The 24580-nt window shown below is 48.6% G+C and overlaps 7 protein-coding genes across 7 annotated transcripts; 4 read left to right on the plus strand and 3 right to left on the minus strand.

Moving 5' to 3' along the window:
- Nucleotides 1–9535: 9535 nt before the first annotated feature.
- On the minus strand, nt 9536–11167 carry BDP81DRAFT_321863 (uncharacterized protein; the record flags this gene model as incomplete). Its single annotated transcript, XM_060584655.1, has 1 exon — nt 9536–11167. One exon carries the CDS (start codon nt 11165–11167, stop codon nt 9536–9538), a length of 1632 nt encoding a protein of 543 aa, XP_060444183.1.
- A 617-nt stretch (nt 11168–11784) lies between these two features.
- Nucleotides 11785–13533, plus strand: BDP81DRAFT_450449 (uncharacterized protein; the record flags this gene model as incomplete). The annotated part of the gene is made up of 5 exons (XM_060592529.1): nt 11785–11885; nt 11949–11973; nt 12040–12552; nt 12870–13284; nt 13337–13533. 5 exons carry the CDS (start codon nt 11785–11787, stop codon nt 13531–13533), a joined length of 1251 nt encoding a protein of 416 aa, XP_060444184.1.
- Nucleotides 13534–15016: 1483 nt separating this feature from the next.
- BDP81DRAFT_429929 (uncharacterized protein) lies at nt 15017–15582 on the plus strand. Its single transcript, XM_060590562.1, has one exon. It carries the CDS (start codon nt 15046–15048, stop codon nt 15301–15303), a length of 258 nt encoding a protein of 85 aa, XP_060444185.1. The 5' UTR covers nt 15017–15045; the 3' UTR covers nt 15304–15582.
- Nucleotides 15583–15633: 51 nt separating this feature from the next.
- Nucleotides 15634–17291, plus strand: BDP81DRAFT_322140 (uncharacterized protein; the record flags this gene model as incomplete). The annotated part of the gene is made up of 4 exons (XM_060584675.1): nt 15634–15697; nt 15765–15891; nt 15955–16285; nt 16371–17291. The coding sequence occupies 4 exons, from the start codon at nt 15634–15636 to the stop codon at nt 17289–17291; spliced, it is 1443 nt and encodes a 480-aa protein (XP_060444186.1).
- Nucleotides 17292–17353: 62 nt separating this feature from the next.
- On the minus strand, nt 17354–18444 carry BDP81DRAFT_322000 (uncharacterized protein; the record flags this gene model as incomplete). Its single annotated transcript, XM_060584667.1, has 3 exons — nt 17354–17885; nt 17974–18180; nt 18236–18444. Coding segments are annotated over 3 exons (948 nt in total), but the record flags the coding sequence as incomplete, so codon positions are not given.
- A 1006-nt stretch (nt 18445–19450) lies between these two features.
- On the minus strand, nt 19451–21569 carry BDP81DRAFT_450452 (uncharacterized protein; the record flags this gene model as incomplete). Its single annotated transcript, XM_060592530.1, has 6 exons — nt 19451–19710; nt 19779–19920; nt 19974–20318; nt 20372–20495; nt 20528–21467; nt 21515–21569. 6 exons carry the CDS (start codon nt 21567–21569, stop codon nt 19451–19453), a joined length of 1866 nt encoding a protein of 621 aa, XP_060444188.1.
- An 874-nt stretch (nt 21570–22443) lies between these two features.
- BDP81DRAFT_321748 (uncharacterized protein) lies at nt 22444–23789 on the plus strand (the record flags this gene model as incomplete). Its single annotated transcript, XM_060584643.1, has 2 exons — nt 22444–23314; nt 23383–23789. 2 exons carry the CDS (start codon nt 22444–22446, stop codon nt 23787–23789), a joined length of 1278 nt encoding a protein of 425 aa, XP_060444189.1.
- Nucleotides 23790–24580: the final 791 nt, after the last annotated feature.

The raw sequence follows: 24580 nt of genomic DNA on the forward strand, positions 1-24580 counted from the left end.
CTCTAAGTCAAACCCCCCACTTCCTGGCACCCCCCTGTTTCTGGCACCACAAAAACGATGGGATCACAACCCGACCTCCTCATTACTATTAACTATTGATCCTCAACCACACCCACTACAATACAGCTGCCAGCCTCACTAGGGCATTCAGAGTCGCTGGATTCAGCCGTGATAACCTCCTTTTCACCCGCTTCGATTTGAGCCCGATGGATATCCCTGATGTTCGCGAACTTCGTGTTGGGATCGATTTGAACAGTCTTCCTCTTCCTCACTGCAGCGTTGGTAACTTGAGCCCTCAGGTGAGCTAGTTGCTGCTGGGCAGCTGCCAGTTGCCAGGCCTGCTCTGTGAAGCCTTTTTTCACCTTCCTGAATAGCAGCCGTTGAGTGCTGGTATCATTGTCGAGTTGGGTGTATAAGTGCAGTTGACCGCTGAGCTCTGCCAGCTTCCTGGGTGTCGACCAGACCACTGCAGAGGAGGCAGAATCCCATGGCTCAACAGGGGTAGTTTGTTGACCATTATGGCATCGCTTTCTGCCCTGACTAGTTGGTTTGGGTGTGGTGGGCTTAGCAGGAGGCTCAGGTAGTACCATAGGGTTCATCAGGGGCTTAACCATCGCCACAGGGTGTAGACCAGTCCACTTCCAACCACTTCTGATGTTCGAGACTGATAGACCAGCAAGTCGAGCCTTCTGGTAACAGTCCAGGAAGTTCCTTTTACCTATAATGGTAGAGTCGTTCCATTGAGACAAGTAACCGAGCTCCTTCCGATAGGCTGACTTAACAGGGCTGAAGACAGACTGGTCAAGAGGCTGGAGGACATGAGAGGAGTGTGGTGGTAAGAACAGTAAATGGATATTGTTAATATAGCAATTCCACATGAAGTCTGTCGTCGTATGACTCCCATGCCCATCCACAATCAGCAGTCGAGCCTCCCCCTCAGCCTCAGGCATAGTCTGTGGGATGAACACCTTCTCTAACCATTCAATGGCAGTTAAGTCTGTAGTCCAGCCATTATCTGTTGCTGTGAACTCCCACCCATCGTATGGAACGAGATGTAATGGAAACCACTGCTGTTGGACTGTCTTCCCCTTGAAAATGATAAGAGGACGAAGTGCCCTACCCAAGGCTGAGATACACTCAATGATAGAGAACCATGCCCTCGACCCAGGTTGTTTCTTGCGAACAGACGTCGTCTCAGCCATACCCAGCACTAACCCATTAGCTCCCTGACCCTCGAGGATGCCAGTCTCATCCATATTATATCTGTTGGCTGGTTTGATGTCCTTGATCTCAGGGATAGCGAGGAACTTAAACCAGTTCCTAATGACCTCAGTAGATGCCCCATTAACGCGTCTAGAATCGATAGAACGACTTCTCTGAACCTTAATGATAGGGTTCCTTCTCACAAAGGCATAGATCCAGCCTTTTCCCAGTGGTTTGGTATCCCCAGCAGCAGCCAGAACTCGCTCTGCGAATTCCTTCACCTGTTGGTGCGTTGGTGCGAGGCCCAGCGAAGCCTGAATGCGAACCCATTGTGCCAGCTTACTCTCCTGGTCAGGAGACAGCCTCTGCCAGTCAGCAAAAGCCACTTTCCTAGTCTGACCACCTTGGAGACGTAGTTGGAGGGTTGATCGTGGTATCCCATACTCCAATGAGGCTCTCTTTTGACTCTTGCCGTTTGAGATGTCCTCGAGAGCCTGACGAAGCTGATCTTCGGTATATTGAGGCATTAGATATAGAAGAAGGTATGTGCAAAAGATGAGCCCATTTGGACGCGAATTGAAAATGTTGTGATAAAAGGAGGTTGGGGGTGGGCATTGGGTTGTGGTGGATTTTCGCGTTTTTGTGGGTGCCAGAAACAGGGGGGTGCCAGGAAGTGGGGGGTTTGACTTAATTTGAGATTTCTAAAAGTACGTATTACAGCCTACTTATACCCCAGGTTTGTAAATCTCAAATAGGGACTATATAACCCCTCAAAAGGCCTATTACCTAACTACCTTTTGCGACGTGGTTGCAAAGATTCATCGTCACTACAGACCATTTCCCACTAACTCCGTTTCCTCCGAACACTAGGCTACATCGGCCGTCCACTTGCATAATTCCCTGTTGTCCTCCCCTTACCAAGAACACTAGACTGGCTCCTTGTTTGTCGCTAGGATGAGCTTGATATCTGGCTTTGACTTGGCTAACTTGTCTCTTGTGTAAGCCCAGCTAGCGTCGACTTATTCTTGCTCCCAGGTGGGCGGCCTCGCTTCTTACTACTTACGCCTTGGCTGCTGTAGGTAGTGCGGGCTTGTCTGGCTGACTGGCCCTCTGCAGGTAAGGCTAGTTATGATAGGACAGGCTGCACTATGTTCTTTAGCCTACCGCGGAGGGATGCAGCAATCTTAGGGTCAAGGATCCGGCGGTATGGATCTGAGGAAGACGTCTCTCGAAGACGCCACCGAGGGTATACCTCCCATTTACTGAAAGTAGCTAAATCTAACTTTTAGGAGTAGATCTTATGGCAGCATGGGATACCCAGCTCAATTAAAACAGTGCAGTCTAGACCACAGTCTCCAAGGGGGGCTAGGAATGGCCTCGTGCCAGACGGCATTGCCTTCTTTACCAGCCGGTATTGCTTCCCAATTAATGCAAGACACTTCGAGGAAAGCATCGTTCGAAGTTCGCCTAGGTACTCAAAGCGAGTACCTATATACTCCCGGCCTGTAAGCACTTCATCCTCAGCACAAGCTTGCCTGAAGCGTATCTCCTGGTCACCAATCATGTCCTACATAACATCAACAAGTCGATATAGGTGACTAAGATCATTAAAGAGATAACTCTTAATGTTGTTATTACTTGACTCAGTGCCAGAGGTGACGCGAACACCAAAGTTCTAATATTTTCGGATAGAGCAGCGGGCCCACTGTGCTCTTAAAGGTAGGTATGTTATGTGGAGGTACTGGAGGATTGGGCGTTGGTCGTTAAACTGTTTACAGAGCTTGGTCCAGGCTTTCTCAAAAGCGTGCTCAGTCTCAGCAAAAACAACAAGCTTCCACATCATAAGGACCCCACGATACGTATGAGGGGGGGCTTATCAATAGATGTGTTGATATAGGCCTCATCCTCATCACTTAGCGTGGCTATTGCTTGTATTGGTAGCTGATATCCCTCGTCATTAGACCCACTGCTGTTACTGCTACAGCTGCGGTCCTTAACCCACTTCTGCTTAGCCCTGAGCATAAGGTTAGAATTGATGTGGTGGATGCAGAGTTGTTGCTGAACGTCTGGGAACTGCTCATTCAGTGCAGCCTTCATCTGCTTGTCGTAGTCTGTAATAATAACAGTGGGGTAACGGACTGAGTGTTGGTCCATGAGTTGGCGGATCCCTGCTGAGAGAAACTGGAAACCCTCTAGTCTCTTGTTGTCGATAAGGCTAAACGCAGCGTTGTAAATAGATCCAAGGCAGGTCTGCCCAGTAGCTTGGAAGAGAGGGAGCTTAAAGCGATTGGTATTATAGGTGTTATCAAAGCTAATCACCTCAGGGAATCGCTTCCACATTTGGAAATAGTAGGGAAAGGTCCAGACAAGGCCAATAAGGCGGTTTGGCTCGGCGTCTGCCCATTTCACTACGTATAGGATGTCTCGCTCATCAAACAGCTTGATTAATGCTGCAGTTAGCGAATATCCCGCTAGTTTCTCTCGGTTTATACGAGCCCTAGCGTTATAGATATCTCGCTAGGTGAATAAGGACTCTAGGAACTGCTCCTAGACAACAGCACGCATATCTCAAGCCCGAATCCCAACTCGTCGGCTTATAGTTTCAATAGCATCCTAAAGTGGCTAGGTAAGCCTACGATGTGAAGGGTGTACAGTAGCTTCAAGGCTAGGGCCATAATTATACTGACTATACTAGGGGTCTAGGTGATAACATAAGAGCCACTTACCCTCCTCTTGAGCCTCGGCAATAACTTGCCATTTACAACCGCATTTACGAGACTTACGCTATCGAATGCCAGCACCTTATGTAGGCCCAGGCTCGCCAAACCGATCACATTAGAAGGTATATCGAATAATTCGGCCTCGAGCTTTATGCCTATTCCGCTTTACAATACCAAATCTATTAGCTCTTACAAATGTATTAGCTCGGTCGAAGAGGGCATCATAGGTTTGCTCTAGATCGCCAGGAATCGGTGGGTTTAGGATTTCGGTTATAGGAGGAGAGGAGGATTAGTTACTTAGAGTATAGTAGGAGGCTGCAGTTCGGAAAGACGCTTCGCTTTAAGGGGAGAATTGCCGTAGGGGTGAATAGGGTGGTAGGTTGACTTGGGGACCCTATGTTTCTTGCCATTGACGGACATACTCTTATTATCGGAGGAGTGCCGTTGTTAGCTGTTGATTAGTCCTAATAACCTGTAGAATAAGCTGAAGAGCACTATTGAACTGCTCTGTTATAGGATGGGAAGGTTGCTGGGACTGTTCGTTAGGAGGAGAGGGGCTATGCTCTAGAGAAAGTCGTGGGAGAGTAGTCCGCTAGGTTTTTATTATTCCTTTAACTAGCAGTTCGGACACAAGCATTAATAACCACTATAGCCTTAGCAACGACAATACTCTTAAGAACATCTTTACTTCCTACCCAGACCGGTTCTATCAAGTTACTCGCCCCTACGGCTCGCGCGGGAATAACGCAGTACCTATCAAAATACAGGATAACCATAAAATCTTTCTACACCGGTCATTTCCGACGAATACTACTCAAACTTATCAAGTAACTATGCCAATACTTAGCCCGGAATACGGCCTACTCCCATCGCATCCTACCTACAAATCTACTTCATAAGACAAAGAGCATCGACCTATATAAGCTACCTCTATACAAAATTTCGTATCTACATTACGCCTAATAAAGGAAGTAATGGGGGAAGGCCGGCAACTAACTAAAGAACTGCTTAATTCTTTTGAACGAGTTCGACGATAGCGATAAAGATAGGGTTATTCACCACACCTATCTAATACGTCTACGTCACCACCCCTACCACCATATTCCCCTCCTTGCAATACGAGGTATCTTTCTACCGATTCTCAAGTAAACTCGCCAACTTCATTACTACGAAGTTCCTACTCCCCAGGTCAACGCTCGTCTTCGCCTCTACCCGACCCGATACCAGACCCACAGATTCCTAGCAACCCAGAGCCCATAGTCGATGCCCTATTCGACCGAGTTAACGCATTTGCTAAAGAGAACGGGTTTGGCATTATACGTCGATATGGATATATATATAAAGGCAAAAAGATAAGATATACGTTTCAATACGACCGCTTTAGTAAACCGCGGCCTACTAAGGGTGCGGGGTTACGCCAACGAAAATCGCAAAAGTGTGGCTATAAGTGGATGATCATTGCTGAGACGAAGGAAGAGGGTGCTTAGCTTTTACAACGGCATGCTAAAGCCGAGCATGCCCAACATAACCACGGGCTAAGCCTCAGTTCCTCGGCATATCCTTCGCATCGGAGGCTTACACCACTAACTAAGAGTACTATTAAAGCCACCAGCCGCCGGGTTGGTATTAAGGCCTGCGACGTTCGTGCTATCATTCAGGAACAATTCCCAGATTCCGTGTTTACTCAACGGGATAACTATCTATAATGCTAGAGCCATTATAAACAGGGAGAAATTAGACGGCCACTCGCCAACAGCCGCTCTGATAAAGCTCTTCGACGAGCGAGAGGTACCCTATATTATTAAGTGGGCTGATGACGAGCCTAACCGGCTTGTTGGCTTAGTATGGACATTCCTATTTTGTCTCTCAATGTGGAGGCGCTTCCCGGAGGTAATTAGCTTTGACAATATATATAACATAAATCGCTTTAAGCTTCCGCTGTTTCAAGCCACTGGCTAGACATGTACTGGATCTATTTTCAACGCAGCATTCGGCCTTATTAATAACGAGAGATTGGAAGGGTTCCAGTTCCTCGTAGAAGGCATCCGTCAACTAGTTAACCAGCATTCGATTCGCTTACCAAATGTCATTATTACCGACTATGATAAGCAGATGAAGGCCGCCTTAGCTTACGAGTTCGCCGACGTACAGTAACAACTTTGCATCCACCATATCAACTCCAATGTTATGCTTAGGGCTAAGCAGAAGTGGGTAAAGGGAAAACGGCTAGAGGGTGCCGGCAGTAGCTCGGACCACGAAGACGACAATGAGCCCTCGAGAACACTCATAACGGAATTAAGCGACGAGGACTAGGCGTATATCCACACGCCCATCAAAGATTCAATCCCCCATATATATCTCGGAGTCTTTGCAATGTGTAAGCTCGTTATCTTTGCGGAGACCGAGGTTGCTTATGAGAAAGCATGGGCTAGTCTCTGTAAGGAGTTCGATAACCAGCGGCCAATATTACGTTATCTTTACGGGACATACCTTCCCGTTAGAGCTTAGTGGGCTCGCTGCTATATCCAAAAATATCAGAATTTTGGTATTTGCGTCACCTCAGGGACCGAGTCTAGTAACAATAACATCAAAGGCTATCTCCTCAATGGCCTGAGTCACTTATACCGACTCGTTGATGTTATGTAGGATATGATTCGAGACCAAGAGTTACGGTTTATGCAGTCCTGTGTAGAGGATGAGGTGCTAACTGCCCATCAATACGCTGGAGCTAGTTCGGAGTACCTAGGTGAACTCCGAGGTATGCTTTCTTCAAAGTGCTTAGGGTTGATTGTAAAGCAATACCAGAAAGTAAGGACAGCATTGCCGACCGGCAATCATCTACGGCCCCCTCCTATTAGAGATTGTATAGACGACTGTTCTACCTCGGTAGAGCTGGGTATTCCTTGCTACTATATAATCTACGTAAGGCTTATAGCTGGGACGTCTTTAACGAAGTGGGACGTCCATCCTCATTGGAGACTAAGGGAAACATCCTCTAGAGATCCATACCGTCGGATTCTAGACCCTAAGATTGTTACCTCCCTCCGTGGTAGGCCGAAGAATATAGCACAGCCTGTCCCTGCTCGATTAGCCGTACGAGAGGATAATAGTCTAGGGGCTCAGCGCAGAAAAACGCCACCGGTAGCCTTAAAGATAACTCGGCGAGGCCGTCTACTAGGAAGTCGTAATAAAGCGACTATCGTAAGGCTTACATAAGAGGTAAGGCAGTAAGAGAGTAACTAATATGCGGCCTTATTATAGCTACATACTAGAAGTTAGTCTAGCAAACTCGGTACAGGGAGATCTATAGGAGTACGAACTAGTGGACGGGTATTATAAGCGAGCATTCGAAGGAGGAGGTGCGAGTCGGAGATGTTGATTAGTAGCAGTGACGAGGCCGTCCCTCAACGGACACGAGCATCCAAATAGGGCTTTAGTAGGATCTAGTATTCATCCGCTACATATTTACTTACGAATATCCACATTATAATAAAGAGATATGGAAAGCGAAGTAAACAAAGTATGAATAAAGTCGATCATATGGAGATGTATCTAAAGTAGGCTCAGTGAGAGATACAAGCGCTCGGGAAGAAACATGCAGGTAAAACTCAGACACAGAATGCCGTGCTATTGGGATGCTGGCTGACAGCTTGCTAGCGAAGAACTTTGAGTAGAAGCAAGGGTTTTTATATAGAGAGTGGAAGCTAGAGACGGGCGTAATACAATCTAATATAAAACTATTAAGATGAATACTGTTACGGCCAGCTAGTCGTAGGGGTAGTTTGCAGAAGTTGAGGCTGCGGAACTGGTAACAGTAATCGTAGTCGTGGAATAGTTTCAAGGAAACTATGTCTGTCAATCGTAAGGGTGGGTAAGGCTTCGGTGATCAATCGTAGTCTTGTCAAGGTAGTAGCTGAAAGCGGATGTTAATCCTGATACGAAGTTAATTGCTGAAGAAGCTATGGGAAGTCTGTCCTAGAGTCCGGCTCAAGTCCATCCTATATACAAGTCCTGATTCTGAACATGTCCTTTGTGCTGGACAGTGTCCTTGTTTGGATATGTTGGATAGCTCATATCCTGGTTATCCAAGGATCGCTTGTGATGATGTATTTAACGTCTGGTAACAAAAGGACGTGCCGGGCGCTATGCCGACATGGTCTATACTAATCTAAACTATATTACAGGCTACCGTCTTCACCTAACGTTCCTGTTCAATGACTCGGGCAAATTTCGGAAAAGAAATTAGTCTCCTCTATCCATTCGCATAGAAGAGAGGCTCCCTTAGCAGAACCTAACAAGAAATCAATGCTTGCTTTGGCCATCCAAGGATCGCTTGGATAGCTCATATCCAACATATCCTTATCCTTATCTCTTATCATCACGTGACTTGTCCATAGTTCTTCCGTTCCGTGAGAGGGTGCCTAGTGTTCCTTGTCCTCTGCATACATGGTGCGCTGTAGCCGCCGCGAGCCTGCGGGGTAGGCCTTGTTCTTGGTCATGCATGTTGGGTCGTAACACGCATCTAGCAGGTTGGCCAGCTTATCGTCGTTAAAGAGTAGCACGAGATACATTATAGGTTAATGCGCTTTTCGTACGCTTAATTTTGGATTAGATTAGAGCGCATTAAGCGCCAAAACCAAATCGCTTTCATTTAAATATCGCACCATGGTTATAGGTGGAGAAAAATAAAGGGAGAGGTAGGTTATACGAAATCAAAGAAAAGTAGCTCACTCGCTTGTGTGGCTCACTCGCTTGTGAACTACGTTATATAAACTGTTATTTTTACGATTCTGACGATGGCGATTACGTCTCTTACTATATTCCTTGGATATATACTTTTCCCACCTTTCCTTATAACAACTATTTAATAAAGTAATCTTCTTACCAATAGTCTGACTTCCCTTAGTCCGCAAGGGGGGAGAGGAACAAGTCGTCGTCGTCGTTCTATTTAACGCCATGGCGGCAAGGGCGCAGCCGCCCTTGCGGCAGACCTCCCGGAGGGTATGTGGCGTGAAGGGTCGCAGGCTCTAGCTATATACTATATAGTACACGCCGTATCCTGACGTCCTCCAAATCTTGCTCGTGAGCTACTATGTGTTCTATCCATCCCTAGTTCCCACTGGTGCCCTAGTTCCGTTATAACCCTCTGGTTTCTTAATAGAGGTAGTTTGTCGTTTGGAGGATAGGTTATGACCTATCTCCTAGTACCGCGGGCAGATCTTCTGGAAGAAGTCTGTCACGCAGAGGAAGGCCTGGAAGCCTTCAGAGTCAGTGATTAGCCCCTTGAAGTAACGATCGAGGGACCCTATAGGTCCTACGGGCTCCTGGCGGCTGTAGGGGTAGAGGGTGGGCTACTGTTGCCTCCTCAGTAGGATCTTTCGGCAGTAGACTAGATGGTCTGCCTCCTTAACCCACCCACAGGAGCAGGTGAGTAGTGCTTCTGTGTGGTTAAAGCGTTGGTGATATTGTTTAAAGTCCCCGTGGCCTGACCGTGCCGCGAGGAGGAATGGGAGCTAGAGTGGATATAGACATGCAGTTTGCTCAGTACTTTAGCGACCATAATAGTCCGTCTAGGGCCTCTGACCATTCTCATGTTGCCGACTTAAGTAACGTTACAAAATGTCCATCATTAAGCCACACGATTCCATGTCCTGTAGCGACCACTCAAGAGGTGTAACATAAGTAATATCTACTGCCCGGTCTAGATCAAAATCGTCCTCTCCAATAAGAATCGTATCGCGGCCTACGCCCGAAGTTACGGTCCCGACGACCCGTCCTGCAATATCAAATACACAAGCGCCTGAGTCGCCGCATCGGCTGAAAGATGCGTCCACCTTCCTTGCATCTGCAAGTATACAGAGTTCTGTTGCAATGAGTGTAGGCGTGCCATCACAAACCTTCCGCCTTACCGATTTGACTTGGTTAACCTCCCCAAAGGTAAGCCCGGATGAGCGGCCTCTCTTTCCGACAAAGAATGTCTTCGAATCCTGGCGACTAAACGAATTGAGAGTGGCGTGACGGGAATCAAGTGTTTGGGTGAGCTCTGCTAGCGTCGCCATTCCTCTGAGCCGTAGTGCGTGATCATCGTCCAGCATTGCGATCTTTGTTGCCGAGTTTTTCAACCGGAATCGGTCGTACAAGTCTTCTCCGTCAATTAATACACGGTTAGCGAGGGCGCTGATGTTTTCGTGGGCCTCCGGATCGAGGCGTATAAGGCACCAGTCGCTAAGCTCCTGATTACCTCGGATCTTGTACGCTCGTGTATACGGAATGGACCCGATGATACGCGATTCGAGCTCTTGACGCTTCTTAAAGAGCTCAAATGCTTGAGTACTGTCACGTAACATTTTGTTTTCCCTGTCGAGCTCTTTCTGCTTCCTGGAATCGTCCCAGAAAACCGTTGATCCCCACTCGTTAGCATTTGTTCCTTCGCTTTGTAAGCTGTTCTTGACGGCCTCGATTTCTTTGGCCTTCATGGTGAACGTCGTTTCTCCTGGTTGGACGACCTTCTTTTCTGGTGCTGCTATGCTCCCTGGTAGCCACTCCTCCCGCTCGCTTTCATCAAAGCATACATGCCGGCATGTCAAGACGTAGACTTCTTCCTCAGCATCGGCATCGGTGGTCGCAAGAGCGGCGGAACAGGGTTTACGTCGAAGGTAGAGCCCTTTTGTTCCTTCTCTGGTTGGCCAGTCACTGGCGGCTATACTCGTTCCTAGCTGATCAGAAAGTGGATGAAGTAAAGTACCGCTGGCGAAGTTGTCCTGGTGTATGACGCAAGGAAATTTTCTTCTTGTGAGGTTGAAAACGTGACTGCGTCGAACTTCGCAATGTACGTCGTGTAACCCGTGCTGCTCGAGTACTGTCCTGCATTGCATGGCCAGGCTAATGCCTTGCTCCCATGTAGAACTGCCTTGGCCTACAGCGATGCATAGAATGACGGGAAATACGTCTTTGTCCACATAGCCAATACGAAGGATGTCGATAGTATGCCAGTCGGCCTGTTCTGAGTGTAGTATGTTGATCACTTGCTGCCGGAGCGAGTCGGGGCCCGTCTCGTCATTCCACTTTGGTACAATTGAATGCTCTCCCACGGCTCCTACAGTCTTCTCGACTGGTAGCCATCCCTGCATGCGACGGCTCCATGTGTGTGTGCTCGACCTCGCTACGAGCTCTGGTCGCGAGGGAAATCCATGGTAATAGAATTTTCGTTCATCGTTTGTAGGTACCAGTGGGAAGTCGTCCATATTATTCTATAATACGTTGTTTACCCGTATTTGTGGCTCGGAATTATTACCGAAGGGATCGCTTGTAGACGGTGCAGATGACCAGGAAAGGCTTTTAATATGCTTTGAACGGAGAGGTGTGGCGTACAATGTCTTAGGGGGCTGCCCGACCAGAGCGGGGACATGTGCCATTTTTGTAGCCTATAATCGAGCTTTCTCCGTTAGTAAGTAGACAGCAGAGTAGAGAATCAAACTTATGAAGTACCGAAGGTGGATGAACCTAAAAAGGTACAGGGAGCACCTTTTGGTTTCCAGGTTGACCGTCCGATGACATGAATTCATAGGCGGCGGAAGCAGGAAGCCCACGAGCTGAGGATGGAAAGATCGTTTTCTCGTCAACAGGCGGCGGGAACTCAAGGCTGAAATTGGAGATGGTAGAGACTCTAGCATGTCCAAGTGACCAGGCGCTGCCTTAATCTTGATGAGTCTGGCCAACTCGCCATCTCGCCGTCCTTCCGGCTGTCCTTTCTCCCACTTCCATATCACTCTTCAGCCAACTAGCACCAGTTACCTTACTCACTCACACCTTACACCTGCCGATAAATCATTCCTTCTCTTCGGAATGCCATGGCACCCTCATGCTCAACTACACCCGTCAAGCCTCACCCGGCTTCCCTTATCACCTCAACTTCCCCGGGCCCATCGCGGATCTACAGCGGCATCAAACCACCCCAATAGGGTAACTACGCGATCGCACCGGCCCAGGTCAACGACAAGCAACTCAACTCCATCTTTCTCATAGGTGTTCTGATGATCTAGTAGAGGGAGTGTGATTAGCCCATCTGCAAAAGGCCACGTTGTCTCTTATTCTTTCATACACTAATCTCTTGTAGGAGGCAGATATGGGAGCAAAGGCAGAACCATCTATCGTCCAAGACACAGCACGTCCTATCCCGAGCGTCATGCGTGCAAGCACTTGTACCAGTGGCGGGCACGACAAAAACACAACGCCCTCGGGATACGTCGGGGACCTACGGAGGTGTGGCCTGTGTTTTCGGCGCGTCAACCCACACGCCGCGGCCGGAGCCTGGTCACCTGCGTCTATGTGGATGGAGGTCGCGCGAGGGCAGTCGGAGCGCGCGGTACTTGCATTCCACTATCCGTTGTTCACAGACAGCGCCAGGGTCGGGGCGTGTGTTCAGGAGCGGCGGCCGCTGGCGACCTCCTGCATCTCCCCCGCCGCACCAGAGAAAATCCAACTTCTCCATGTCAGGCATCTCGAGCACCTACATACAGTACATGGACGGCTTGGTATTCAAGTATCTCTGGTAGAGACTTCACCGCTTCTGCCAGTGCCGCCAGCTCTGCTACGTACGGGTTCTGCTCTGATCTCAGACCGAGTGTGCGTGAGGCCGTCATGATGCCGCCACCTCCTTTCACTGATAGAGGCAGCGTTGTAGCTGATCCATACCCCATCAAAACCCTTCAATCCTTTCTTCACCAAGTTCGGGATGGATTACCTGATAACAACACCCTGAGAACGAAATTAAGCCAGACCAGGATCTTACTTCAGGATCCACCCTACCCAAAAGATGTTTCTCAACCATCAAAGAGTCGGCATACTCACGCTCAAATTCATCTCAACAAGATACAGGAAGATTTCGGAAATCCCTACTAATACTTTTGTTTGTATGGACTCACCGTGACACCACTGCACAAAAAGTCTTTCTACGAGGCTCTCCGAGAGTGGATAAAGAATAACAAACCCGAAATACCCGACGACTTCACACGAAAAGCCAAGACCCTGGTTGATGAATTGAGTAATTCGGATGACGCTCCCAATAGGAAACGTCGGCGGTATGACACAGGAGAGGACTCGACTGGTAGTGCTACACCTACCCTGAAGCGAGTCAGACAGGACCAAGGGTCAAATATAATGTCTGTCGAGAGAATCCTCACACAATCCTTCCCAGACAAAGATGAAGGTACTCCTGTGACCACCGAAGGCTCAGAGCACAGCGAACTTGGCGCCAGTGACGACAGTGATGACAGAGACGACGAAGAGAAACCTTCCGAGCCAGAACCAGCTCAACCAGCTTACCCAATTCAACCGGTTCGTCAAGATCAACCAGTTCCAGGTAGAACACTTATCTCTGCTCTCTAAAAAACTCACTAACATTCATGGCTTAGTTTCTTTAAGTGGCATAGTGTACGAGGTGACTGCAATCGAAGGCATTCATCTACTTTCAGATAGTATGTTTGAGGGTGGTGGCTCACTAACGATCCCCACACACGAGGGAGCATCTCCATTCATCATGTTCAAGATTTCGGGGAAAACCGCCATGCACTTAATACGGAGGAAGACACGGGCGAAGTTGAGTTTTTGAGAGATCTTCGGCTTAGGAGATGACTCTCGATATAGAAAAAGTGGTAATAGCCTCAGGAAGGCTACGAAGCCCCCCGCCGGGGACTAGGGTTTCTATCAGATAAGACTATCCGAATATAAATATAACACCTATATCTCCGAATATTCCGATATCGGATTCCAAAAAGAACACACCGACTTTTTTTTCTATCATCATCATCATAATCATCATTATGGATTGATCAATATACACTCATTCAATTATCCTCCATATTGACTGTCTCATACACACTCTTGTGATAGTTTCCCCGCTTCCGAGCCATCCTTGGTGCTTAGCACAGAGTATATCTCCTCTGAGGCGTCCGCCTTCATTCATAATATAACTTGCGACCTATGTTGGCCCCCGCAAGTTAGGGTGAACAGTCTTCAACAGCTGTAACTTCAGCAACTTGACATGTCGTCCCATAACAAATATACTTCAGTCCGGCCTTCCAAAGTATTATAACAGAAAATCCTCCGTAATCATCACTACCAACCATGGCGACTTGATCATCATTAGAGTCGTTGTACGTGCGGCTGAGGTATTGTATTGAGGCTTCGGCTCGAGAGCGGGCTGCTGGAGGGTTTTCTATGGTGAAGAAGGCTGTAGTTACTCGTGGGGAAGCAGTGCTAATGCAAGCGAGGTGATACAAATATGTACAGCAGCACAACTCAAATAGACTTCCTAGTCTATCTCATCTATGCCCTCACATCTAGTTTCAGTCAGTAAGGCGTCCTCGTTTGCAAGCAAGCTTAGTTCGGGTCGGTTGATAGTAGGTTTAGGCAAGGGGACCGTCTAAGTGGGTGCTATTGAGTGGATTCTCGTTTTATGTCACTTATTTATGTTCGTCCAGTTGTAATTCACATACAAACCGTACCTATGGATCCAGATCACTCTCAGCCTAGTGACAGAATCCATGCATGCTTCTACGCGAGTCATGGACATAACCCATTCGGAATGGTCTGACCATCACGAAACAGGCCAGACTGTCATTTCCACCTGGTCCTAGCTCTGCAAGACTTATTAGGATAGCATTAGGCCCACAAGCCTGTGGTGATTCCATCCACTCTTTAGTACGAATAGACGCTCTTTTCTGCTCACTCATATATGCATATTCCGCTGGCCACCCTGACTAACCGTCAGATTCCATGTGGTTTTGCTGCCCAGCACTGCCGGCGGCAACGTAAGATAGGCAGCATGCCAGCAAGGTTGAAACCTTGCTAAAGATTTCCGCGAAGATTGCCCCGAAGGCGACAGTTAGACTTCAACACTACCTTCTCCCCATCAGTTGTGAACTTGTGCTGCTTGGCAGTGCGCATTGACAGGAACTTGCCGCGACGAATTTTGGCAAAGTGTTGTCAGCCGTTGGCTACGGACTACCGGCTGGCCGCACGATATTGCATGAATCAGCTTCTGTTATAAGACAACGACGCCGTACGTGGGGACAGAGCTTTCAACACCTATCCCCTAACAATACTCCTCACCTCTTTAGGCATGTTAAATCTTGCATACCCCACACCTGTCCTCACTCAGCTTACACTCTTAGCAGTATTTACACAGTTAGAATATGAGTTTTCGCAAGAGCATTTTACAGGATTGACACAAGAGGCTTCCAACATTACACCCTCCCTAGTTGTTGCGTTTCCTGGTTTAGTTCCCGATGACAGCATGCATTGTCCCAGGATCATCATTAGGTGGACTTGGGGTAAAAAGCACTTATCACTAACACCTCGCGCTTTGTTTGTTATATGATTGAGGTTGCTCTCTCTTGCGCGCTTTACCTGCACAGCCTTTCCAGATCCCGCCAGTGGGTTCACAGGCGCTATCGTTTTCTTGAGACGCACACTTATGAATCATGGCAGTCGATGGGTTTATAACTAGCTAGACAGCATACCTGGTCTTAGCCGCTTTTGTCGTAGCGCGAGGTTCAGAAATAAGATAAGCTTAGCCGAAGGACGTGATGCAATCTGCGCGTTGACACGCGTACGTCACAGCACTCACCTCCAACCGCTTACCTAGGTTACGAAATCTCTCAGAAGTTGACTTGCGACGCAGTGGTCCATTATTCAGCACAGAGACGAAATGGTCGGAGTGGGAGGGAGAAGTAAAGCTTGTGACCATTGTCGGCGTCGGCGCGTCAAGTGTGGTAAGGCCATCCTCTCCACTGTAGTTGGCTCACCAGTCAATCCTCTAATCTAAGTCACTCGACTCAGATCTTGCCGCGCCCGAGTGCGCACGATGCGTCAAGGCGCATTTGAAATGCGGGGGCTGCCGCGGCCTCAGCTTCATCCAATACAATGGGCACAGAACTACTCACGATGCCACCGATGTCAGTGACATGTCTCGGGCGGCATCGATCACAGGGTCGAAGACCACGGCGCACTTGGCTATAACGCCACGGAGGCACGAGATTATTCCAATACAAATTGCACAACCATACGTGACGCCATGGTCTATGGACGATGTTTACGCCTCGTACGCGATGGATCACCTGCTGCATGAGAGCGAGGAGGTTGTGGTAAAATCTGGCACGAATCGGACATTGACCAACCAGTGCTTTATCGCACTTTCTACTACCATTTTCGGCATCGATCAGAAAGAGCCACAAGTTTTGCAACATGGCCTTCACAGATATGGTACTGCGCTCAAGGCTCTCAACAGGGCGCTAAGCGACCCCAAAGAAAGTCGATCTTTCGATGTCCTAGAGGCCATCATTGTCATGGCTGTTTTCGAGGTGAGTGATCCTGACTCGCGCTTGACTCCAGATTATGATGTAAATCGATGGTTCTAGATCCTGTGACTAATTGCTGAGGGTCAAGATGATCGCTGGAAACCGTGAAGACGGGTGGATAGAACACGCGCGGGGCCTTGAGAGGCTTCTCGATTTCCGAGGACCGAAATCCATGCAGCCACTGCCATGCTTGGTACTGTTGGAGAAGGCTCGGCCGTCAATGATATTTGCTGCTCTTGTCACCCGCAAAAGTACAATTCTTTCAAGGGCTTTATGGAAAGGTCTTCCATGGATGCAAAACCCCGAACGGAAGAACCCACTTCAACTGCTTCTTGATGTCGTTGCAGACTGTCCCGAACTCTTTGTTCTGCGAGAGAACATTTTCGGTAAAACGGAAGGGCTTCCTTGCAAATCATCGCTACTATCTCTACTAGAAATGGCGCAAAGGGTTCTAAACGACCTCGAGACATGGGAGAAATCCTGGTCATCAACCGAGTTGGATCAATATGACCTAGTTTCAGCGCCGGCCGCTACTACACCAGTGCGCTCTGGATACGAAGGGTCCTGTGGACCAGTCTGGAACACCGTTTTCATGTTTCACAGTCTTTATAATGCCAGTATCTCAACTCTGTTTCACGGAACCTTGATCTTACTGCTACTCCTGATCCACAGTTTGCGGCTTGCGCTACGAGATTCAATAGATCATGGGATCGAGCCTGAGCCCATACCAGTCAGGATACATGAATCTGGCATTCATATATGTCGCAGTGTGGACTTCCACCTCGATAAACTGCGAGATATTGCAACTTCATCAGTCCTATTTCCAATCAGAATGGCTTATGAGGCTGTTGGAAAGTCGGACGAAGTTGTTGGGCTGTGGCTCATGTTCCAGCTCAAACACATTTCAGCCGGCTCTACTGGGAGATGGGCCATGGCTCGACACGTGCTCTGCTTGAACCCTGTTTCAAACATCACGTCAAATAGGCTGATACGCGACTACTCGAAATGATGGACTGGATGATATTCAGTTCATTGGCCTTGGGGGGGTTGCTTGCCATTTCCTCGATCATTCTAGTCCGTCCAAGACTCTATCAATAAAAACTCAATCTTCTCTGCCTTCTTCCTGTCTTTTGCATGACTCTTGCTCCTTTTCTCTGCAGCTGTTGAAATAGCCTTTTCCTCGTGCCCATCCAGTCTCTGGCACTTTTTCTCGGCTTTCCTGATTTTCTTCTCTTTCTTCCTCTTGATTTCTTTGGACTCCAATGGCCCTGTCCCTTCCAATTTCTCGGCGGCCTTCCTCTCGACCTTTTCCATTTTTCGTTGCCTCTTGTTATACCGCTTTTCCATCTTGAGTACCTTTTTGTCATTGAGGCTGCCATCTAAGTATTCAACATATTTAGATTCGTCGCGCGGCTGGTCTTGGTTGCTTTCTCTGACTTTGCCTCGTTTCTTTTCCGTCTGCTTGTCTTTTTTCTTAACCGCACGCTCGATTTGTTTTTCGGTCATTCTGTCAACGAGATTTCGCTCTTTGCTGGGAGGCGGAACTTCAAAGGTGAGAGGAGCGATGTATGGCTCAAGAGTTCGCATTCGGCGGTCTTGTAAACTCATTTCACATGTCTCTGGTGTGGTGAGTCCACGCATGAAGATGGTCAGAATGATAGAATCGTTGCTCTGATTACAGAAAAACTTACGAGAGTTCGGGGAGCTGCTCACCACAGCCCAACTTGGCGGCCAGACTTTTGGATTTACATATCGACGCTTTGAGGCCTCTGGGCTCGAAATAGTCACGGTTGGCCTTGTCCAAGAACACCTTCGTCCGAATTATTCGTGTGGCAGCTGTCCCCAGCCCAGCAGTCACATTTGCTATGCCTCCTGCCAGTTGCGCCCAATGATTGGGTCTAGGAGTGTTAACGTCATTCATAGTACTATGAGGGAAGCGTGGACACGGCTTACACGAGCCCTACAATGCTACCGGCCGTGTTTAGCATCGTCAAAGGAGCAGGCGGCCCTTGGGCTACAGTCAAATTGTCCAGAAATGCGACGAAGTCTTCTTCGTAAATTTCGTGAGCCCGTAGTCCCTGGCTGTATGCTCTCATGAAAGGCAGTGGGACTTTGAGGGGGCGAGCAAAATCTACTCTGGGGATAACGACTGGTTTCTTTGAGTCGTCAGCATCAGGCAGGACACAGCTTTCAGATAGGTGAGAGGAACTGTACTCACTTGGAGTAGACCCCACGAGCGCCCAGGGTTGCTGAGCTGTCGAGGTATCCAGCTTGTTTTGGGTTCAACCTCACAATCCTCATCTCGGTCAGAGGAGTGAAGAGACATCATAGCCACAGAGAGTGCTGACGAATATCGCGAACTCAATGAAATGGAGCCAGAAGATGCCGATTCTATTGATAACTTCGGCACTTCATCGGGATTAATCGCGGAATATGGAGGGGGTGCAGCACCATGACTGGCGTTCATAGTTAGGAGACTGGTCGAGTCTAGCTGAATGTTGCCCATGTTTGATGTTGATATGGGAAGGTGCGGGTTGTGTATACACTAGGATTCGTCTTCTGTCGTCTGAAAGGGATAATATGATATGATACGATGAGTATAGTGTTGGCTGGGACCCAAGGATTTTATAACATGACAACAAAAGAGGCTGATGCTAAAAGCTTCGCAAAGACGTAATAAGGCCACATATGGACTAGTAGACGATACCTAATTCCTTTCATTCCACGAGATGACTGCCATTGCTATCTGGAACTTTGGCTGTCTAACAAAAGTAAATCGTGCTAAAAGCCCGAAGAACCGCCATTGACAGCAATGTAAGCGATCATCATCCTTCGGCATTCTCGCAGGATGACTTGGGCTGCTGATCAATTGCCAGATATGGCGCATTCCTCGAAGGACTACAAATTCCCGCTATTCCCAGCTCCCACCGGCGATCAATCTTCGACCATACTACATTAGGGACATTCCTCGAGGTTGCAAGCAACTAATTGATTCGCACGGTGACGCACTAGCACTATTCCTGAGTTCTGGTACGTAGCGTTGTAGTTTACGCGCTTGCATCGGCGGGAGTGTCCTTGATCTCATAGCAAACAACGCGAATAAAAAGTTAAGATAATGCTTTCGATAGAGCCTCAGCTACGGGCCAATTTACCTCGACAAATCTTCAGTTACTTTTCACTTGTTGTGCTAGCCCCTTCGTCCTCCCATGTCACCGCGATTGGGTCGTGATTTCCCGAGAACTTCTGGCCTGCAAACCAAAGCTCAAATCGCAAGTCGGCAGGCGCAACAATGACTCGTATATCAAATTGACATATGTAGAACTTGAAACCGCGGGAGAAACACGTACCCCTCTTCTCTTTGAGGATCAGCTGCTCCTGTTGTACGCCCGTGAGATTGCTCTTGACTTCGCAAAGCTTCGATGCTCCAGCTGTGTATACAAATCAATAATTTTCTCTCAAATGTCGTCAAGTCTGCCTTGTACCGCCCAAGACTCACCGTGCTTCATACTGCTCGGCAGAAAGGACACCTCATTGTGGGAAACCACAATTTTGGCGTCCCATGACCTAGTCGTCTCCGCCGCTTTGAGTCGAATATCAAATGACTTCACCAAGGGCTTGCTTGGATTGATGACATCCCCCTGCGGTCATGTCAGCGCGCTTATGATTCTTGTTGTGGGACTATGGAACTAACCTTCCGAATGAGCCATTCTATTTGATTGATGGCCCACTTCTGTTTCTGTTCGAACGAATCATCGACAATGTCCTCGTTAAAATGTTTAGCTGGCGAGTATATCTCACGGACGATGATTCCGTAGCTGGCTCGGGCTATCCGCGTAGCCAGTACGGCCAGATTGCCAGACTCCATCTTTTGCTGGTGATCGAGAAGCAAACCCCGCACGACCACGAGTTGAGGGTCTTGGCAGGGAATAACTGCAATCTGGCTCGCATTCGGGTGTGGGTAACTGGTGAACTGTTGCTGGAGCCTATCTCGAACATATGCAGAACTTCCGAGGCCACCGGACAAAACCATATGATCCTGTCAAAGTCAGACTTTCTATCTTGTCCAATATCACAATGCTTGAGCCATACGACTTGCTGAGGCTGGCCATTTGCGCCTAACCAATCCAGTTGTTCCTTAATTCTCCTCAATATGCCTTCGATTTGGACTTCGAATAGCGAGCTTATCTCTTCCCTGGATCCTTTGTCAGTCAATCTACAAGTCTGCCAGTAAGAAAACCAAGCTACTTAGAGAAAACCATCCTCCCATTTTCAACCCGTAATCCAGGATGACTGAAGTCATGAGAAACACCCTCCATCTGGATCTTGTAGACGGATTGCATGTACGCTCTCTCTCCGAATTTGTGTTTCACCGTCCGGAAATGATGACTCCTCGCCATTCTATTGGCAAAATCGATCGGCAGTCGAGCGTGGGCATCAGGGCAGGTAGCTAGTCGTTGAGCTACCAATCGAACAAAGGCCCTATCAATGAGGGATGCACCAATGCCAACTCCCCTCACAGCTGCCATTTGCGACATTTGCGGGAAATTGCCATCGGTTGATGTTATTTGCATCAAGGCTAGGTCGGTGGTTCCACCACCTGCGTCGACCGTCAGAAAGAGGTTCCCCAGCTGAAACTCTACGGGGCTCGTCTTGAGAGTTGCGACTGCAGCTGCTTCTGCCTCTGTCAAGTCAACCTGCGCCATATGATCAGGTCCTTCGATGCCAAAGCCGGCATTGCTTATTGCATTCTTGAAAGCGTTGACGACTCCCATTTTGGTCCACGTCGTCGGTGCGCTGAATAAGAAGGTCACTGCCATACTCGCCCAACCACCAAAATGACGTCGACCGCACTGAGTTTCTATACTCTCTTTGATGTGTAGATATACCTGTCTCAAGTAGTCCGTGATGAATCTTTGCGCGTCCAAAGTTCTACGAGGAACATGTTCAAGGCCTTGCTTCTGCGCTGCTGCCAAGGTTTCGTCGTCAAGAAAGATCTTGAAGAACTCACGTCGAGTCTTGCCGGGCACATTCTCATCGTCGTCTGCACACATGAAACCCCATGAGGAAAGACTACCGTCTGCGTTGTAGATCAGAGTTGTCGGAACTTTTCGTTCTCCACGATCTCCGCTTCCGGGCCAATCGTTAATGACTTGAATCGGTGTTCTCGGTGTCATCCAGGCAACCCCTTTCAACGTCAGCAAATTTGTTGATGCTGGAGTTGGAGAAACCTACCAGTATAAGTGGTGCCGAGGTCAATGGACACAAGGATTTCAGGTTTACCAGTCATCGTAAGAGTCGCACCTGATGGCGATGCAGAGATCAAGCTGAATTTCAGTGTGTTGAAGCTTTCCTTTCAAGGAGTAATGACGAGGTAAGTCTCAGGGCAGCAGACGTCTTTGAAAGAAACGTACGACTCTTTCCATTCCAACGGGGAAAGCCCGGGGCCAGTAGGCAGAAGGCAGAGAACTGCGTGTTGGGCGTACTTATTCACAGCCTGAGGTTGTCGCCGCTTGGCTTGCATCAAGCCCCGGCTCAGGCAGGAAGGCTAGCTGCATGTAGGTGGCCTGGTTAATTTACGCTTTCGCTTTCTTCGGGATCCCAGGCTCTCGCTCTGCACTTGAGGAAGGCCTTCTGACGTCTGCTCGAACCAATATAATGCAGTCAGATTCTATTAGGGTAGATCCATGCTGCAGACTGCCGCGCTATCACGAGGCTGCGGCCGCCGTAGCGATTCAATGGCACTAATCCATCTCCTGATACCGTGAAGCTTTTTTCGGTTGGCTGAGATTGATAATTGACAGGACCACGACGTTTCGAAGGGGTGCAGATAAGACAATTTCGCACCCTACTACCTACCCTGTCAGCTTCTGCGCCTCAGCCTGCCTCTCAACCCATCTGTTTTCACATCCGACCGACGTGTGGATTATTTGCCTGAAATGGCAGGTATTGCGCACTTGACGCAGGGTAAGGATGTCTGTGGTTCTCCGTGTGAAGGTGTCATCTCTACTTACTCAAGCGTGGCGATAAAGCAATACTATTGTGTGTTCATTTCGGGCGGTATTTGAGCTTGAAAAGCCCACTTCACCACCGTTGTCTCTCATCTTGCGCTCCTACTCCCCTTTTTCTCTCGATACGGGGACTTCCTGCTCACGATAGTCAAGATGTCTAATTCCACCTCAGTTGGATCAAGCCAGCTTACAGCTACGACTTTAAATCTAGTCGATACACCCGTTGCGACAATCAACTTGACATTACCTGGGACCCAGCCTCGTACCGACGCAGGCACACCTACCCAAGTAGCCAACACAACACTCATCGCTATCCCATACCTAAACGCGAATCCACAACCATCCATCGCAGTGGCAATCAATGTCGTCGAGTATCCTTTGGCTCTCACTACCAGTACTACGTCAACCTCCAATTCGAGTGCTTCAACACATTGTCCCCGGCCGTCTCCATCTGGTATATCTTCAGGAACTATCGCTGGGGCATCTGTAGGGTGTCTCCTGGGTGGCCTTCTCATCGGAGCAATTGTGGTACTCGCGTTCTTGCGTCGAAAGCACCAGGAAGATGGAACGAATTTCAAGAAGGAGAAGCCTGTGCTGACAACGGAGTCAAAGATTTACAGCGAGCCTCGTTCTGGCCAGTCGAGCAACGACATTGACCTGAGCCAATTCCTCTTAGATGCAACCCCCGACAAGGAAATCGCCGATGAATTCCGTTCTTTGAGCGAACTTCTACGATCTCACATTGAGAACCACTATCATCTACAGCCGTTACACTCTCCGGCTTCTTCACTGGTCCAGAGCATTCGCGGACTGGAATTGCCCCAGGCTTCGGGGTCAACTCCCGAAAGTGTAGCCGCCATGTGTGCCAATCCGATCAGTCGACAAATCGGGCTTCAGCACATCGTTTCTACAACCATTCTCAACAGCGTGGACTTCCACTCAAAGAGCCGATTCTCTGTACTTCCTGAACCAGTGACAAACTTTCTCCGCTCTATTCCACAGGACAGCCAACACTACAACTCTAGTGGTGAGTATCAGCATGCTCCGGGCTCCCAGGGCACCAAGATTTCTGAGGCTAACTTCAGCAACTAGCGAAACTTTTTGCATTATCACAGTGGCGTAAACTGTCGGCGTTTCTATTGCATCCGAGTCGCAACCAACGAACTCCCCTTCCAATGGCCGACTCGGCGGCAGCCCAGCAGGCTACTGATCTCGCCGCTGTTCTTCAAGACTTTCTTAAACATTTCGTTCATACAGACCAGATCAGGCAGAGGGAACAGACGGATCACCTTCAGGCAGTGATTTTAGAATGTGCAAAGTTTGGTTGGTTGGTAATGTCGCAGCCCAGCGACTGGCATTTCATGTATGGCGAGGGTCAGGGAAACTCGGGCATGAGGATGCTGGTCGTGTTCCCTGGCCTTGATAAGTCAAGTGGCAAGGATGGAAAGTTGTACCGGTCACCTCATCAGGTCGTAGCACCTGTGGTAGCACAAGTTTGATTTGTTAGGTGGTTGGATGCGGCAGGCTACAGAGTCTACCAACACAAGTAAGCTACTTTAGGTACTCACATTTGTATCATGACTCGAACCAACATGCAGTGGGGTAAATGACAAAAGGACACCGCAGGGTGGTAGCTGAAGATGTGGACATTGTCTGCATGAGCTATCTTCTGCTCAGCCTGCTCTACCCCTTGAAAAGTACATACCATCACACAGATTCTGATGGAGACCCCTTGGACTGTCCAGCGATTAGCCTGTACTCCGTACTGTTGGTTGCGAAGTCTCCTTCCTTTTTTTCCTCAAGCGCCAATCAGGTTACTCATCACAATCTCAAGAGACAAAGTCCAACCGCCACTGCAATATTACTACATCCATGCTGGCTCTCCATCTCACCACCCGACCCTTCCTTCACCGCAGCTCATCCAGCCTAGCTGGCTTTTCACTCCATGTTCAGCCCCAGCCTGATGGTTCATATTTGGACAACTGATGTGACCAGAAGCTCGTCGTGATGTACTTCATGAGACCACAACGGAGTGCCCTACTCAAGTCGGTTAGTGACTAATTATCCAAGTTCACAGACCATGTCTGGGGGTAAGTGAGGGCAACTCCTTGTTAACATCACCGAGACCCTCGTGCGCCGTGGATCCACACGAGAAACGTGTCTCCATATGCTTGAAAGGGGCGGGTTCGTACCACAGCCTGCTTGGTACGACGATACCCTGGACCCAACAAGCGCTACGTCTCCCAACTTAGAACATGCGGCATGCATGCTGCAGTGCTGCTAAACCAGA

Source organism: Colletotrichum phormii, assembly GCF_030913505.1.
Source record: "Colletotrichum phormii strain CBS 102054 chromosome Unknown BDP81scaffold_12, whole genome shotgun sequence".
NCBI lineage: Eukaryota > Fungi > Ascomycota > Sordariomycetes > Glomerellales > Glomerellaceae > Colletotrichum > Colletotrichum phormii.